This window comes from Dermacentor variabilis, chromosome 9 (assembly GCF_050947875.1).
Source record: "Dermacentor variabilis isolate Ectoservices chromosome 9, ASM5094787v1, whole genome shotgun sequence".
NCBI lineage: Eukaryota > Metazoa > Arthropoda > Arachnida > Ixodida > Ixodidae > Dermacentor > Dermacentor variabilis.
This window is the reverse complement of record NC_134576.1, coordinates 55,158,236-55,177,573: the sequence shown is the minus strand read 5'-3', so window position 1 is coordinate 55,177,573 and position 19,338 is coordinate 55,158,236. Positions and strand designations below refer to the sequence as shown.

The following is a 19,338-nucleotide window of genomic DNA, read 5'->3' as shown; positions in this document are numbered from 1 at the left end:
CGAAAACCACAGTAAAATCAATCGTTTTAGATTTATACAGCGTTTGCCTGGTTTTATTGATACGAAGGATACAAGAAATGTCTCCAGGCAAGATTTGAAACAGATGAAATTCACTCACAGCTGGAAGGTCATAGTAGTAGATGACATCATGTCTCACTATCATGTATCACAACATTATTATGCCTGACAATCGGCACTTCTGGTTTTTCCACGTGTTCGGCGCTACAGCTACTATCTGAAGATCACAGACGTCGCAGTAAAGCCATTTTATGAGTGGCCAAAGGACGGGGATGTGGCCACAATATCTAATGTTGATGGAAAGCTTGTGTGCGAGCAAATGTGGCTTGTTTGTCTATTTTGTAAGTTTTTACGCTGTTTATGTTGTCTATGCTGCAGAGCTAGAACAGATGCCATTACTCCCCAAGTCCCGTTTGAGAACACACCCAATCTCGCTCACAACTCTCCACTGCAGATTTCAGCAGTGCCCAGGCAGCTCTCACTCGACAAGTCTATGAAGTATACTTGGAAAATTAGCTCCGCGACAGATCTGCAAGGTGCAGAAGTATTCGTAAAAGGGAAAATCCTTATGCACCCAAGAGTAGCACAAAGCTACGTACAAGGATCGTACGAGTTTCGCTGTTGCTTCACAGTTCACAACAGTGGTTCACAGTTGATGAAAAATTTTTCCTGCTCTGAGCATTGATGAATTTTTTTTGACGGTGAAATTTCATTTCTATGAAGCTCGTATGGGTATCTCTTGTAGCTTCAAGCTACTCTCAGGCGGATGAAAAATTTACCTTTTATAGAGCATAGTAGCGCAGTAAACTCCTGTATAATTAAATTCACCTCATCACATCCTTAAAAATGTGATGGCTGATGCAGCGACACTACAGTACATGTTTGACCTTTGTAACAGGACAACATGAAAATGATACAGCAGCCAGGAAAGACAGACATCTGGGAACTCATCAGTGGAGTACTATACTACATCCCCAAAGCATTCTGAAGTGAAGATGTGATTTAATTCGTGTGCATTTGCAAAACATAATTACAGGTGTACACCAGCTCTACATGTTAACAAGTGCATGAGCAATTTAGCAAGCCGAAGTTAAACAATATGCCATTAGAGAGCACAGCAGAAACTGATGGTGCAATAACATTAAGTTTACGGACGTGAAGTGATCAACTTCAATTGCTGAAAGTAATGAAGTCAACAGCACCAATCATGCTGTCGTGAAATAGACTGATTCTGCTGAAGTTTCAACTGTGCTATTGTTGCTGCAAAAGTTGCTGGTACTGGTAGCACTTAGTGGGCTGAATGGCCACAACTTCAGTTGGAAGCACATACAGTTGTTCCACTCGAGCAAAGTGGAAAGCGGACGTGAAAGAACACCACAATAGGACAGAAGGTAGCTATCTAAAGGTTGTCGTGTCAGGTGCTGAGAAGTCGCGTGACACGCCTAAGAAGCTTTTGTTGTTTTATTCAAACTTCATTGCATGCATGGCCATGTAGCTAATGGCTCTGCAGGCTGTTTTCTTATTTACATGTTCACAATTGTGCGCCCCATTGGACATATATTGCAGTATATAGTAACAATGGATATAACAAAGTAATTTAAGCCGTTCCTTCTTCTTTGTTATAACGAGGTTCGCGTGTACAGTAAAAGTTCGTTAATTCAGACTGCAAGGGGAAGCCACTTCAGTTCGAATTAACGAAAGTTCGAACTAACGAAAGTGAAGGAGAACAACAGTATACTGCGATTTGGAAGCAGTAGGGCATGTCAGAAATTTGGCGTGTCAAAAAGTGATGGCGTGTGCCGCAGGCAGATGCCATCTTCAAGTCGCACCTCTGGGTTCGACTGTGTCACACCACCGATGTCCACCGAAACGAACGTTAGCCGAGGCTTAACACCATCATAAAGAATCGCGATGGCCGGTACATCCTAAGCTGAAAACAGATGTGCACAACTGATGAAGACTACTGAGACAAAGACGCTGAACATGTGAAGGTGGCAAAGGCCCCGATTCGTCGGTTCTTGATTGCAAGCACAGCTGTGATGCACTTGATACGCTGTGTTTTGGTGCTTGCCGCACCATCTGCCGCGCAACATTAGCAGCTACACAAGATTTGCAAAGCCTCCGAGATTCGCGACGGGCAAGAAGTCTCGGAGGTCACGTAGAACGAAGAGGAGGCAGCCGCCGCTGCCTTCTGACCGATCTTGCGCCGGTTAAATTTTTCCCGATTTTTCCTTCTCTCGCTGTTTTCTCCATTCCGGAGGCGATGCAGCCTTGTGTGTAGGCAGTAGGCGCGTTTCTCTGGCCGTGTGCCAGGCGAAAAGTCGTCGGCACGGTGGCGCATAGTTCGAATTATCCATGGTGGAACCTTCTCGCATTCGAATTAATGGGCTTTTTTATACATAGACTTCTGTGAAGCGTGGCCGGACCAAATCGTACAGTTCGAATGATCCATAAATTTGAATTATTGAAGTTAGAATTAACGAGCTTTCACTGTACTGGATATTGAATTAAATCTTGTAGTTTCCGTCTCGTTATAGTCATATAGTTTAACCACTGAAAAAAAAAGCTTAACCAACCGATTTTTTGTTTATTTCACTGTATCCTATAATTTGTCATATCCCTGTTCGTTATATTGAGGCGCAAATGTTGTTCTATTTTACATGTTTTTTAAGCCAGGTGAGAGATCAGTCTATTCCAGTAAGTCTGTAATGTTTCTAGTGCGCTGAAACTGTTACTATACAAAAAGTTATACAGTATATAGACCACTCGTAAGGTAAGGTAAGACGCCGGAGCTGTGAACATCCACACCACCATAACCAAATTGACAATTTTCAAGAACTGCACACATGCGAAACATGTTCACCAAGAAGCCGCGGCCTGCCCAATCTCAGACGCCATGGTCAGATGTGCAGTGGCTTCTCCATTGCCTAGGGAACTGCTGTGCATCTACAGCTTTTGTCATGCTTCCATAGAATGCCTTACAGACTTTTAACAACCAGCAGTCTGCAGACTACACCCAGGGGCCGCCACAGGCCCATCGGAATTGAATGCCTGTTGAATCTAAAGCAAGCCGGCGTCAGACGCTGTCCACTGCTCGACCAATGTTCCGTGGAGACGACGGGAATTGTTTAGTGCTATTTATCCAAAATGTGGAAGAAGAGGGAAGGCGTGCTCTGTTGTGAACTGCAAGAACTGTGACAGAGACTTGAACGTGTGGGATGAGATGTACTGTGTGTGAGCTTCATCTGCCTCAGATGCATAAGGAGAGCCCTTATTTAGGAACTTCTGTCTTGCACACCTTTCTGCAACGCGTGCACAACAGGCCAGCTGAACTGCCAGCACTAAATAGCCAACTGCCAACAATGACTGCCACACTAACAACACCTGCCGCAACAACGCAGCCTTACTGCCACTGCTGGTACAAAATAATACAGTCTTGAACTTCAATATTCATGCAAGTCAGCGCTACCTCCTCCTCACCCTTGCAATATTTCTGTCCATGTGCACATGGACACATTTTAATCTGCCTGTAAGTTATCAGGAAACTATTCCCGAGATATGTGGTCAGCCCCGACGACAATAATTACATGGTCAGAACCAACCAAAGTAGTCAGAGCAGGTGGCAAACAGGCATTTTCTGCGCGTGCGCACATGCCTATTCACGAAGGAAGTTGTTCCACATACCGTTGACAACTACAACGGATGCATGCCTTAACAGCCTTGCAAATCTACCACTGTAATGACAAGACTATAAAGGATAAAAGCAAACACCAGGCTGCTAAATTTGTCGCCTTCAGCCGCTAAGCTTGCACACTGTTAAGAATGCAGTGCCGACGGAACGAATAAACGAAAGGCATACTTACACTGCCTTGGCAGCTTTGGCCAATGTCTTGTGTCGTCTACACACTCACTGCTCACCGTGGTGACTGAAATAGTGGCTGCCTGAGCTGTGCCTGCACCTACCGTGGCCATTGTAAACAAGCAAGCATGCACCAGTCAGAAGGCACTCGACGCCAGATGTCGTAACCTGAGCGATTATGAGCCCACGGGTACAGTGCTGTAAAAGGTCTATACCGCTTGACTTACACCACATGTCAAGTGCACTGCCGTTACGGTAGGCACAGTGTTTTTCTTATTCTCTTTTTCTGCTTGTAGTGCATTCACTCCATGTGTCCTCCGCTTCCACATTTCCCTTGACACTATCTTCCTCAGCTGCAGACGCACCTCACTGAGAAGTGTGCCTGCCACCTCGCTCATCTGCAGGCACTTTTATTACGATTTGTGTTATTTCGTCTCTTGCGGCTGCACTATAAGTGGTGTGCGCACTGACTTTCATGGGAGGGTAAACGGGAGTCATAAAGCACTATTATACCTGGTCCTGCGCTAAGCAATTACATTATAATTGGTTTGAGCTGCAAAAGGAACTGATCCCACTCCCCTCGCATCACTTACTCACCTTTTTGCTCGGCACTGGACAGCATCTCCTCCAGACAGTCGTCCATGTTGTCGTCGAAGTCTTCCACACTTTTCCCACTCTTCTGAGAATACACCACCGCTTTATGCGTCTCAATATTTCTCAGGGAACCTGCAGACAAAATTGCCACTCTTGTCAATAACAGCTAAAAGATGTATATACGTACATATACCGTATGAAGCAGCAGGTTCCACTAATGTTTCTTTCTGAATGGAAGTGAAACCAAATCAAATTGTGAAGTTTAATGTACTAATACAACACACAAGCTATGCATGAGGCTACAGGTTTGATTTCAAGGTTCCTTATTATTACCGTAGACGAGTGTTTTTGCATTCGGTCACACTGGAATGCAGGTGCAGCAACCGGAAATCGAACCCACAACCTCACGTTAAGCAGCAGAACACTATAGCCATTGCAAGCCATTGAAAGCCAAGGCAAGGAGGCATCGTGCTTTGTGAACGGACCGGTGCTTAGTGTCATACACAGTGAATAGATGTTATACCCCCCAAATCCATGAAATTACCCCCTTCAGGAGTGTTGCCCATGTTCGCGGACGAGATCTGTTTTTACCAGTTCTGTTCAGTGGTCATAGAGAAAATGCAATGGACTATGAGCTTCGGGTGAATTAAACCCTTTCCATAGTCAATCTGTACTCATTTCACTTGACCATGCTGGATATTGCTACAGGTAACCATTTTTGCTAATGGTACTACCATGTCTGATGGGACATGCGACAAGCTACGTTCTGGCAGCAAGAAAGAATAATTTTAAAGCAAAGATTTCTTTGCCTTTTTCAGCTTTCCCGCTGCTGGCTGCTGTTGTGTTGAATACGTGGGTCATATTGAAAGTGATGTCGTCATCGTACCATTGTCATTTCTGTTGGCTCCTCGCTACAGGCTTGGACGATTGGCGGACATCAGACATGGTGCAAAAAAAACCCGATATAGTGTGAATCGAGTTGATCCACGGCGACAGGTGATGCATGCACGCGCGGATGCGAGCTCCAATGCCAACACACCATCATCATCATCATACAGCGATTGTCATTCCAGCGTCGTCACAGAGTCGCCTTCATGCCGTTGTGGTTGATCCACCGTCCTGGTCAAACTGTTGTCACCACCTTTTGCTCCTGCCTAATCTTGAAGGATGGGTCTGTACTGAACATAGGCAAGCTAACACTGGATATAGTGCAAATCAAAGCACCTCTTGCCGAATGTGTGGGTCATACAGAAAATGATGTCATCACACCATTATTGGACTACTGTCATCCTTGCTGGCTCCTGGCTAAAGACATAGTGCAAACACCGGATATGGATCAAATCAAGGCGCCCTGTGACAGCAGGTAATGCATGTAAGTGCAGATGTGAGCTCCAACACCAACACTCCGTCACTGTCATGCCATGGTGGTGGTCTTTACACCGTCGTCATTTTGTTAAGTGATTATAATGTCGTCATGCCATCATTGCCATTCTGTTGTTGTCAGTATACCTTTGTCATCTCATTGCCACCCTGCCATTGTGGACACGCCGTTGTGGTCATACAGTTGTCATCAATGAAGCATTGTCGTACTGCTGTCATGCTATCATAGTCATGCCATTCTAGTCATTTTAGCATTGTCATCGTATTGTCACCATACCTTTGCCACCACTCCAGTGTTGCCATGCAATGGTCACCATGCCATCGTAGTCACATTGACTACATCATCCCGTGGTTGTCAGGCTATGGGCATTATTGCATCATCACTATGCCATCGTGATCATTAATTGTCGTCATTTTCTAGTAGTGATTCCTATTGTTTCAATGCTGCCTCACACCACCATAATCGTCACCCTATTGTAATCATTCTAGCATTGTCAACCCAATGTTGTTCTACCTTTCATCGGACCGTCGTCATCATGCAATCAGCATCATTCTAGCATCTGAATCATGTTGTTGCTGCGCTGTTGTCATCACAACAGCATTTTCAAGTCATCGGCATTGTACAATCATCATCACTCTAGCTTTGTCATGCTATTGTCATCGTTGCATTGTTGTCGTGTTGGTGTGAGCGTTCCATTGTTGTCACTTTGTCATAGCGATTCCTACTGTCATCATTCCATCAAAGCCACGCCACTGTTGTCACACCATTGGCATCGATCTAGTATCCGCATCACATTATCATCCCACCACAGCATCATCCGATGGCTGTTATGCCATTGTCACCACTGCATCATCATCATGTCGCCGTAATTGTTCTACTGTCTTCGTTTTGCTGTAGTGATTCCAGTGTCATCATTCCATAGTCGTCATTTGTCATAGCCATCTTCATGCTGTTGTGGTCAATCTGTTGTAATCATTCCTTTGTAATCATGCATGGCATGTGCATGATAGACTTCAACAAGTTTATTGTTAAGCGAGGAAGCTCCCAGTGAAAACATGTCTAAATGGGTCATGTGACCTCTACTAGCAAATAATTATAGGTGTGCAAATACTCGACTTTGAATTGACTAGTGAATGTTCGATCAATTCAATTCCCATGATGAATATCTTGTATTCGATTTCTCGAATATTTGGTTTTTCGAATAGTCAGTGCCCTGATGCACGCAGTGTTCCCAAAGCACATGATTCTCTATCAGTATAAGGTTCGACCAGGTTGATGGGACCAATCGAAAGCATGAAATTCTAGGCAAACAAAGGGAACAACAAAAGCAGCGTACATGGAAAGCACAAAAGCATGTATGAAGATTGAGCTGACTTAGCTATCCTAAGGTAACCTGGTCATATCGGACTCGCGAGTTCAGTGTTTATGCACGCAGATTTGTGCAGTTAAGAGCTTTCTGCCCACATGTGAGCACACAGGCAAACTTGGTATGCATGCTCACAGTAGTCACTGGTTGGTTGGCTGCAGATTCAAACATCGCGTCAACGGCTGTCAATCTAATTTGTATGCGTGATCTTGCTACCAATCACTGATAAACCACACATAGGAATATATTAGCGACAAACTTTCTTGCAACAATTTGTGGCCCATTATCACAGCAGCCGGTGGTGAATTTTCAGCACGGCCACAAAGTTGGCCACACTAGACATGTCTAGCCCATTAGGCCTGATTGGAGCCGCATTGTTAGGCGTCGGCAACTAAAGTTAGTTTCGTTTTGAATCAATGTACATCTATTCACAGTGCTCGCCCAACCCTCAGAAAGCCAACAAACCGCCACCTTTGCAAAACACTGTATGGTTGCCTCTCATTCCCAGTGCTGTTGGTAAGCACACAATGGTCTCTTTTCGTAGCTTCAAGTGACCTGTCACAAGACTAGGTTTGGATTTACATGGCAGGCTCAAAAATATCCCGGGACTCGTGACTCGTGGCTGCAGCTGCATCTACATGGATGGTGGCACGTCGCACGAACTTGCCGTGGGCTGCCTGGGGTTTGAGAAATCTTTACCGATGATGCAGAATGTGGTCGACCCATGCAGCGCCAATGACTGCGCGGAGCAGCGCAGAGTGACGTGATGTGCATTCCCTGCTTTTGTCTGACACTGTGTCGCATTCGGCAGTAGCGGCAGCGTGGTCCACTTCACGTACAGTGCATCTAAGCAGCATTTCTCCAGTTTTGCATTTTTTTCACACGCATACCGTGGGCCGGACCGTGCAGTCTTTTATGGAGGCTGGTGTGGCTCACTAGATCTCATCACTGCTGTGACTTGCCTCTTGCCAGACAAGCAAGCCCATAAAGAAAAACCACACAGCTGTACTCTGCGCTGGATGGTTGGATGACCACTGTCAACAATGTCATCACTTCCTACAAACTTTTGCCAGTGTTTGCTGGGCATCTCTTTCACCCAGTCACATTCAGCAGTAGCGGCAGTGTGGTCGACTTCACGTACAGCGCATCTAAGCAGCATTTCTTCTGTTTCGCAGGTTGGTGCTTCCAAATTGATTTAACTAACTACTGTTGCTGCTGCCGAGTACGACTTTTTCTAGACGCTTACTCAAAATGTCTGATTAATCTGACAACTGTCCTGCCTGTTACCAAGAAGTTGCAACTGGTGCTTTGTCAGTGGTCTGTTCTGGATGTGATTTTAGTTATCACATTTGTAGCCGCTCAGGCCTGAAAGCTAGGACTTTGAACGCCATGAAAACTGATGGCAGATTATTGCAGCGGGCGTGTCGAACTTGTGAGGCTGGCAGGCACTCTCACAAGCCTGTTACTGATGAAGGAGCACCTTCAGGTGAACATAATTGCTTAAATAACGAAATGAAAGCTATGAATGCAAAGTTATCTCTATTTATGCTTCTGGCAGAAAAAGTTCATTCCCTTCCCCAGTCAAAAGACTTGGTAGTTGATTTGAAGGCTTCAGTAAAACATGTCTAATTAATATGACGAAGTGAATAAGCACTTGGTCAACTATCTTGAGAAATCATCGAGATCAAGGCATGCCTAAGTAGGGCGGAAAATTCCACTGCTGAAAACAAAATCGTTGACTTGCAAAACCAGCTGAATGACACTGAGCAATACGGAAGAAGACACAACTTTGCATTATATGGACTTTTGCAGATTGAGAATAAGGACTTGTTGTACAGGGTAAATGAACTCATGACGCCTTTTGATGTGTTCCCTTTGACGGAACAGGAAATAGACGGAATACACCGAATGCCAGTAAAAGGTGATTGAATAACTGTTGTGCTGATACGGTATGTCTCACACCAAAACGAAATGAATCTGGCAAGTAAAAGCAAAGCTGCTCAGACAGAGTAAATTGCCCATTCATTTCTACGATACAAGAAACAAGTGTCTGCTGTAGTTGACACATTCTAGGGCAGCAGAAACAGGGTATTGGTTTGCTTGGCAGAAAGGAGGAAAAGTTCTCATACGCAAAGCACCCGGTGAGCGGGCCCTGTGTATTGAAAGTGAAGAGGATTTAGGCAAGATGATTGCCTCTAGTAACAATCAGCAGCCAAGCAGTGCTTCCAGTAGTCACTTGTTAATAGCTAGTTCATGTGGACATGTCAATGCGAAACGATGGCTAGTGACTTTATACCTTTCCAAGAAGATTATTACAGTGCTGAGTTCTTTTGCAAACACATTGGAAAACTAATACAACTGGTGCAGAAAATGATCCCGGCATTTTGTCTTAATACTAGAAACCTAAGATATAGGAGTGATGACATCTTTATTTATCTACTTTCAATTTGATGGGTATTCTGATGTGTCACTTTTTAGAAACAACCGTAGAGGTGGCGGCATTTCTCTATATTTTCATCACAATATTTTGTATAATATCTAGGAGCGGTAGTCCGTTGTGAATGAAACTTGTGAAGTGTTTAGCTGTCGTATCATCTCATATCATATATAAGCGTACCGACCCCCTTCGGGTGATGTCAACAATTTTCTATGGTACACTGAACAAATGTTGCAGTTCCCAGTACCGCTTGCAAATAAAAACCTGTTTATGCCTGGTGACTTCAACGTCAACATTCAAACTGAAAGTACAGCCAGCAGGAACTTAACTGATATAATGGCTAGTTTCTGTTGCAAAAATGTTATAAATACGCCCAAGAGAGTTACAGCAGAAACCTGAATAGATTTGTGCTTCACGGACCACTGGTACACTGACGTCATCTCAGGTGTTCTTCCTTCTGATCTAAGTGATCATCTCCCATTTTTCGTTTCTTTTCCCGACACTCAACAAACGCCTCCCAAAGTAGGGTGGTTATCAACACATAGAAATATAAACAATGATACAGTCAGTTATTTTCGAGAATTAGTATATCAAATAGATCGGTCTGGAGTGCTCCATGAAAAAGACCCGTCAATTTCTTATTCCATTTGCTTAAAGAAAATATAAGAGCCTATGACTCGGCTTTTTCTGTGGTACGGCGAAGAAACCTTGGGCAAATAAAGAACTGTACAAAAGAATACAGGATAAAAATACGTTCTTTAGCTTGCTGTTAAAAACAGAGATCTAAACACTTTGAAAATGTTCAAGGAAACCAGACATAAGTTAGCTGCAGATCTAAAAAAAGGCGAATGAAGAAAACTATGTGAAAATCTTTGCGGATATATGCAGTCCTCAACATATATGGAAGGCGTTCAATACATTGCTATCAAAAACAAACAGGACAATTCCAAGCGAGATTCTCCTAGATGGTACAACACATGCAGGTGAAATGTTAGCCAACAAATTTATTGATATTTTTTTTAGACGTAGGAAATGTTAATGGTAAGGACACCACCTATACAGATCCTAGGCCTTTTATAACATCTAGTACACCAAAAACAGTATTTTTTGCTCCCATAACTATGTACTAGAGAAATTGAAGATCATATTGCCTTACTAAAGAATAACAGCTCCACTGGAATTGACAATATTAAAGCTTAAGCCATAAAAGCAATGTGATATAATAGCACCAATATTCTTGCATATATGTAATCAAATGCTTCTACTTTGAAAATTTCCCGAAGAGTTAAAAATTGTGAGGGTGTGTGTTATTAATAAAAATGGCAGCTATGATGACCTTAATAATTATCGCCCTATATCTGTCTTGTCCGTATTCTCTAAAATTGCTGAAGCTGTTATAAACATCAGGTTGAATGGTTTTCTACATAAGAATAAGGCTATTGCAGAAGAACAATATGGCTTCCAAAAAGGAAGGTCAACTGAAATGACATTAATTAGTGCAAAAGATTAAATTTTTAACAATAACTGAAAAAACAAAAGCTCCTTACCCTTGGTCTGCTTGTGGATTTCAAAAAGGCATACGATTCAATAAACTATGAGATAGTATTGTGCAAATGACTTTGCTATGGTATAAGAGGAACACCACTGTCACTATTTACTAGTTAACTTCCAAATTGCAATGCACACAATTAAATGGTTTTTCTTCATGTTTCAAATCTATTGATGTTGGTGTAGCACAGGGCTCAATCTTGAGGCCCACACTGCTTCTTTTGTATATCAACAATATAACGGACATTCTGAATATGCCCAAAATAGTATTATACGCAGACGACATATAGTTTAGCGCGTACAGTGCGAATATTATAATAAAAGATGTGAAAGCATGGTTAAATGAACTGAAAATAGGGCTCAGTGCAAATAGGCTGCAACTAAATATTAGGAAGACAAAGCATACATTCTTCGTGCCTAAAGACAAACACAGAGACGTTAGCAATAATCCTGATGTCACATTTTCAGGCAACATAACTGAATTGTGTCTCATTGGCCAAATTCCTTGGCATCACTATCCATGAACAACTTTCATGGACAGAACATGTTACAAATATCCGCTAAAAAATTTCTTGATCTGTCTGAATAGTTCAAAAATTTAAGTACCTCCTTCAGCCATAATAATGACATTGTTGTGCAGCTACATTCTTTGCTAGAATGGCCATTGTATATATGACCGTATCCTTCCAAAGACCTGGCAAAATCTTATTTTAAAGCCATGTACTGGCCCTAGAACCAGCACGGGAAACTACATTTACCACTTCACGTGCCCATTCCAGCGTCCTGCAAGGTAAAGAAATTAGACAAATTCTTCTAATGGCACCTCCATTAATTTTTGTTTTATAAAAATGGGCAAATCCACTGCTTGTATGTCAAAGCTTTCGTTTCCGAGGGTGCGGAAGTGGCTCCCACACAGCAACACTCGGCACAGTCGACGGTATGCACAAAGTACCCATGCTGGGCTCAACATGAACTCAAAGCCGTGGACACTGTCCCACATCATTTGTCTTTTTAAGAGCTGTGAATGCACTGTCGCTGCTAATGGAGATATCACAGATGTGCTCAGTCTCAAAATGGGGTCCAGACTGCAAGAACCTGCAGCTGCAGGGCGAATCGCTGGAAGAGGAGTTGCTTCATTGTCTGCGGTCTTGTATGCTTTGCCAAGTAAAACGGCACAGGTGGACTGTCTGCGTCGTCACGTAGACCATGGCTCCATGATACTACACAGCTTTGATTTGCTATCGCTAAACTGCTGACGTGGATGTGTTTATGCGATCCGATCACCGGCTCACCTTGCGATAAGTGCCTCCTCTTTCTCACTGTATGATCGGATATTGGTTGCGCTTTGCTTTTCATAAGCAAGTCCGGTTTCAAACTAGTATTTAAAAAGAAGCTTTGAATAAACACTGCGTACGATTACGGTGTGATCAACAAAGAAACGGCAGTCCAACTTCAAAGCAGGCCTAGCAGGTGAGCACTCAGTCGACACCGTAGGTGCACTGTTGTCATAGCAACAGCCAATTGGAAGGTGCCTCTCAGCATGCTGGCGCACTGAGCCTATAGCAAGGCTGCTTGCATAGTGAACTTCGTCGGACCAGCCCCTTATTTTATTTGCACTTTTCATAAGCGGCTATCGTAGGCCAGGAGGGTGGGAAAAAAGGCGACACAAGAAGGTGGGAAAGACGGGAGATGGCTCTGTGAACTCCGGTGTTTCTGTCTGAGCAATTTTGGGCTCCTTTATCACCATTCGTACTGACAAACTTGTTTTCAGGCACTTATAGTGCGTTTTCAGCTAAATTTTTTCGATACAGCTCAGATTAGATATTGCAGATGGCGAAACAAATGGTTTCCTAAAATCAATTTTCTCACGATTTTCAGCCTTTTAAGACCTGTGTCCCTCCCTTTAATTTTTTATATAATGACATTCACTGTGTGTATATAGCATTATTAAAGCCACTGCTACGACTTGGGCTTCCAACAGGTGTTGCATGTTCAAGCAAGCTTCAAACAACCAACAAAAAAGTTCGTGGAATTCGGGAATGTCAACAAGGCCAGACCTTAGAGGTGTGCTGCTAAACCAAAGTTACAGTGAAGAGGGGGCAGGTTTTGTCTAAAGTGAACGATCTCTCCTGCATTACTGTGCTGAGGAGCATGCGAAAGCTGATTAAGTTGCAAACATGGAATCTGCTCTTCCAATCGCACATCAGTGCAATGATCCGCACTCAGGCAATCTATATGTCTGCAGTTGATGCACGTATTACAACATATACCGTACTTACTCGCGTAATCCTCGCACTTTTTTTCCCTGAAAATCAACGCGAAGTTTGGGGGTGCGATAATTATGCAGGGAAAATTTTCAAGCAAATGTTTCGAAGTGTTAAATGCAAAGATGAATGGGTGCAAGATCAGGATTGTCAGGTCCGCAATTGTAAATATAACGAAAACATTACTTTCAAGCGTAACTTACCTTCGTTATGAAAGTACAGGGTGAACGTAAGCTCAAGCTGCTAAAGCACTTTATTGCCGCGTGCAACCTCCCCGTCACTACACGCGTTGCGTACGTCCTGCAGGCAATTGTACTCTTCATCAGAGTCCGTGTCAACACTGGAATCGATGGTTTCTTCCTCTTCCGATGCTTCTTCGTCGTCCCACACCAGGTGATCCTCGGTCGCATCCAGGGCGTTTGAAATTCCTGTTTTCTTGACGCTTCTGGCCACCATGTTTACATCAATCATCCCCCATGCCTCTGATACCCAGCTGCACAGCAGCTCCACGGACGGTCTTTTGATCTTGCCGACCGGCGTCAGAGCATGTTCACCTTCGGCCATCCATTCTGTGTACAGCCTCCGGACATTATCTTTAAATGGTTTGTTCAAAGACACGTCAAGAGGCTGTAGCATTGATGTGAGGCCGCCGGGTATAACAGCCAGGTCCGTGCGCAGTTCCTTGAACTTCGCCTGAACCAACTCTTGAAGAGCACGGTGCAACACACGAACAAGGCAAACAAGGCCTACGAGACACCGTAGAGCTGGAGACACCTTCGCAAAATGTCGTAGCGGTGGTGAGTGGATGAGCGGTAGCGGCGGTGGCAGCGGATGATAGCACAGTACCGCTGCCTAGTAGCACGCGCGCCCAACCATGGCAGTTAGTTGTGGCCGCAGTCAATAGATGGCGATCGCTACGACAAGCAGACGGCTTGCGGCAGTAATTTTGGGGGTGCGATGATTATGCGGGGAAAAAAAATTTTCCAATTTTTGATAGCCAATGTGGGGGGTGCGAGCATTATGCGAGTAAATACGGTATTTAATCTTGTACCAATAAGAACTATGCAAAACAATGTGTGACCAGATATTATCTGATCTGACATTTATTTTTACCTGACATCCTCCTTGAGTCAGCTCAGAGCCATACTGATATGAGGAATACCAAACAAATGGCACAAGGAAAAAGACGGCAGTGGCAGTACATTGGAGCATCTGCCAAAGAGAAATGCAACAAAGGTGCGAAAACAGCGAATTTGCAACCATCAACACTGGCTATATCCGTGGCTATGGCTGCTGCTCGTTTGACTTCTGGGATGGCGATGGCGGCATGCTTGAGGCGTTTCAGTTTTACTACAGAGTATTGAGGCAGCATCAACAGAAGGAAGCTTTTATCGTTATGCTTCATTTGGCACTGGCTTGGTGCAATTTCCCGCTAAAATGCTGTTTCGGAGCAGGATTGTGCAAAGGGCCGTCATTGGTGCAATTGGCACAGTCGTTTAGCCACTGTTACTGCCTTTGATCAATTCTAATGCCGATCTGATTTGCACTTTGTTGTCATGATTTTCAATATGAAGCCATGCATTTAGTGGCACTGGCAGCAGACACTTACCAAACTTTGAGTCTTTCGCTGAGCCTTCCCTGAACTGTCGGCTGAGCATGTAGTACTCGTTCGGGTGGCAGATGACCTGGGCCACGTCGGGCGACTTCTGGGTGATTCGGAATGTAGAGGTGCACGCAAGCTGGTAGTGACCCTTCTCCACAAAGCCCATGACCTGCACGATCACGCATATCACGTCTACGTAGAGTTCGATTTGTGGTTCACCAGAGCTCAAAGCAGCCTACTCTATGCCATGGCTTCAAACAGTTTCGTCGTGTGACTTGCGTTCTGCAATGTACACCACTGCCCATTTGAGAATAATGTGTAACTGGCAGCCAAGACAGGCAGAGGCTCAAAACTTCGGACTACAATCTGCTTCAGTTTCTGTCAGAGGCCCTCCATGGAATAGCTTTCAAGAATTAAAAAAAAAGAAACAAAGAAAACTGCATTAGTTCTTTGAGGGCCTTTTTTGGAGCGACAGCAGCAAATGTTTTTGGAAGTGGTGTCAAATATTTCTGCAGATGTTCAAAGTACATTGTGAGGTATAAGGATCACTGACTTTGAAAAACGTAGTTATTCCCGAAGAAACAAACGAGTCTGTCATACAGAAAAAAGAAAGTAGATGGCGTGAACTTCTGCAACTAAAACATTACTTGTCAGGTTGCACAGGTTGATAAAAATATCAGGATTCCGAGGGCTCGTACACCACCTTGAAATTCTTGAAAACCCTTGAACGTGGAAAAAGAGATTCAAGGGCCCTTAAAACTTCATTAAGTTCATTGAAAGTTGTGTTTGGGGGCGACTTCTGAATATTCAAACTATGAAACTCTGCATTGGCACTATGCCATGTTTACCAGGAAACGATCCCATATTCTCTTTTCAGGGTTTTGCTAAGCAATTTCACTCTAGCATGTCTAGAGCTACTGCAAGCAGACTTATTTAGGGGTGTGCAAATAAAGATTTTTGAGACCCAATAAAATACATATTGAATAGTGCCATAAGCAAATAGAACCAAATCGAATAGTGAATAGTTTTCTAATAGTTTTCGAATCATGAACAGCCGTTATCACAATCGATATAAACCGATGTTCACATCCCAGCATTCTCAAAGTTAGCAAGTTTCTGTTATTACATAGTACACTATGAAGCTTTATTTATTAAAAGACAATGAAGCATTAGGAAGAAACAAGTAGTTTTTTTCCGCATGCACAGACCTCTTCAGACAGTGCGAATGATTGCTATACAGTCTGTAAAGTATGGCTACCCAAGTGACATAGACTGTGTAAGTTTTCAAGTTTTATGCCTATACTATGCCCACAGGGTTGAAAATTTATTGTCTTTTACTCCAATTTTATGATTATTTGGGCGCAGTTGACGTTTCAAAATATTTGAAAAGTATCCGAAAAATATTCGCATTTATGAATAGTGACTATTCAATTCGATGACCGAATCAAATAAGACACTATTCAATTTGTTATTCGAAAGTTTCAAATATTCACAGACCCCTAGACTTGTTTAAATTTTAAGATGCCATAGTCGTCGTGGTGCCAGGTGAGGCGAGACCAAGCGACCAAGCTAAATCACCATTCTTTTTGTTTTGCTAGTAGGTTTCACTGCAGCCATTATGACTCCATTTTTGAGGCCTGGGCTGTACAAAAATGACCGGAGGAAAGTAAGTTTCAGCCATTTGGGTGAAGCCGGACACTACCACACCTCATCGAGCAAAGTGTGTGATGTGCCACAAGGTGACTGACACTGTTACAATGCGAAAGTCTACATTGAAAAGCCAACTGAAGAGCTTGAAGCATTGTGCAATTCAGTGGCTGCTTAGCTGTAAAGAATTGAAGCTAAGAAGGAGATCTGAATATTTTTTTAGTTTATGTGTATGACTGGAGTTTGTTTCATCCTTCCCGAATTTTTGCCTTAGCAACTTGGAAATCCTTGAATTGCCCTTGAATTTTGCGCCCTATGTTTTGTACGAACCCTGGGATTCCTCATAGGCCATGACAGTGTGCTGCATGCCATGGAATGAAGACCTGCGCACTAGACCAAGCACTCCAAGCGCAAAAGTATTAAAAGAGAACAGTATAACATTGAAGCAGAGTATACCGAAGCTACCAAAAAAATCACAGTACCCGAAGAGATTGGGATAACACCAGGTTGCTCCTTCCTCACCTCTTTCAAGTCACCGTCCTTGACTCCTTCAGCCTTGAGCTTTTCCTGAAGCTGTGTCCGATCACAATGCTTGAAAGGGCAACCTAGAAGGAGGATACATCAAACAGTTTATTGTGAGGACCACAATGTTGTGCTCTTGCTGTCGTGTGTGTTCATTTCTTCTTTCTGCCATTCCTATGCTGTGGTACCATAGAAAGCCATGTTGAACCAACAGGTCCAGCACTGCACTTATCGTGTTGTTGTCGTCAGCGTAGCTTCTCATCTTCAGTTTTAGCTTTGCCAAGCAAAGAAAAGCTTAGCCCCACTTCCACTGGAATTCGAACACATGCCCTTGCAGCAACGTGCAGCTGGATGTACTAATTGTTGCATAACTTGACCGGTGTCAGACGGCCACTTTCGATCGTGACCGTGTCCGATCCGGATCAAAAATCTAAACCAGGATTGACTCCTTCCCGCAGCTTACACAAAGGAGTTAATTGTGATCGAAAGTGCACTGTATGACACCAATATAATTTCATGTAGCGAACTTATGCCACAAGGACAAGCACCAAAAGCGTGGCAAGCATCGTCGGCGGTCGTCAAAATATGATTTACGTGCAGATTGTGCTGGCTATTCATACGTGATTTGTACATTTTAGTACGTTTCAGAATGTGCCCCACCATTTGCGTCCAGCCCACAATATGATTTGAATTGATCTGATATAGAATTGGCAAGAACATCTTGGACAGTTTCAATACATGCACGCACTTCTTGTGCTAAGCGATATTGTTGCAACAGTCGTTAGCCGGTGCAATCGGCCACCAAGAACAGATAAGAATTTGCCCATGTCAATATGCAAAGATGCTCCATACAGATCTAGCATAGCAGCATAATACATTTAGTCAAACTGCACAATATAAAAGTTGGCAGACTTTTCCGCATCTATTGCGTGCGATCTGTCTCGATCTAATCAGAATTTCCGTCGTTCTGATTATTGATCAAATACAAATCACAGTGAATTTGTAGCGCTTGTTTTATGGGAAATGTTTGTTTGCCCAAGGTTTCTTATTCTAAATCTGAAAAGATAGTGTTGCTATGGCAATGACTTAAAACGAATGAGTGCACCGTCAACGCTGGCCCAAGAGCATACTCTGCAGTCAGGAGGAGTCCCTTTCCCACATAGTATGGATGCTTAGGCATGTAAGTTGGCGAACCTACGCGCAACTTTGCCACCTTTGGTAGCATACACAGCAACTCTATTCGCATCCACTCTGCCCCTGTGGCTGACAGTGTCGCCGGCAGAGGGAAGCTAATGCTTTGGCTGCTTCCCACTTCAATGCACCTTCGAAACTCTAGATTACACAACCTCCAGTACTAAACACGCGGGAAGACAGCACGTTGATGCCACGCCATCTCGGCCCACCTACTCTTTGAACACGCGGCAGATTACCTCTAAAGCAGGAGACACAGGGCTGCGTATGTGCTCAGCTGTGCTTACAGCCACGCACATGCTAGCTACCCATTACCCCCCCCCCCATTTCTCACCCCTCCTCTCGCGAGCGCTTGATCGTGTTACCATGACCTTGTTCCCTTCCCACCCTATCCTCCTTGCTCACGTGGGAATACAGCACTCATCAAGCCACCTCCTTTCTTGGTTCACCCTTGCACGCTTTCGCTTGCGCCAAGGCATACAGTGCGCGGGGCATGACAGGATCTTATCGCACTTGGACTTTATATGGAACATGGTGCTGCTCCACTTTAGCAGTTGCTCATGGTCATGCAGTGCACGATTTGAGAGGTGCATTCGCAAGCAGTCGCTTGTAATTCAATTATTTGACCATCTGCATCTGTGGAAGTTTCTAATGATTGTCTCAGCATTTCTTTGTGGTGGCAGTGAAATTTCATTATATTGAAATTGTGTATAAGCACACATCGTTACACCGAGGTTCTAACTAAATACATGGGGTTCTAAGGACAAGAAGCTACAAAAAGGTAAATACTTCATTATATCGAGAATCTAGCTATACTAAAATTCATTATATTGAGGGTTTAACTGCAATTGCAAATACACACTATATCTTCTCATAACTGGGTTATTTTGATGCCAGGAACGTTTTCA

The 19,338-nt window shown here is 43.6% G+C and overlaps 1 protein-coding gene across 2 annotated transcripts in view; it reads right to left on the bottom strand.

The window, feature by feature from the left end:
• Positions 1 to 19,338, bottom strand: part of LOC142592708 (DNA primase large subunit-like) — a 46,231-nt gene that overhangs the window by 4,191 nt on the left and 22,702 nt on the right. For both annotated transcript variants that reach the window (XM_075704296.1, XM_075704297.1), the window contains exons 9-11: positions 17,240 to 17,322; positions 15,077 to 15,239; positions 4,475 to 4,603 (exon numbers count right to left, since the gene is read on the bottom strand). In XM_075704296.1, the coding sequence (XP_075560411.1) occupies positions 4,475 to 4,603; positions 15,077 to 15,239; positions 17,240 to 17,322 (375 nt within the window). The remainder of the gene's footprint in view (positions 1 to 4,474; positions 4,604 to 15,076; positions 15,240 to 17,239; positions 17,323 to 19,338) is intronic.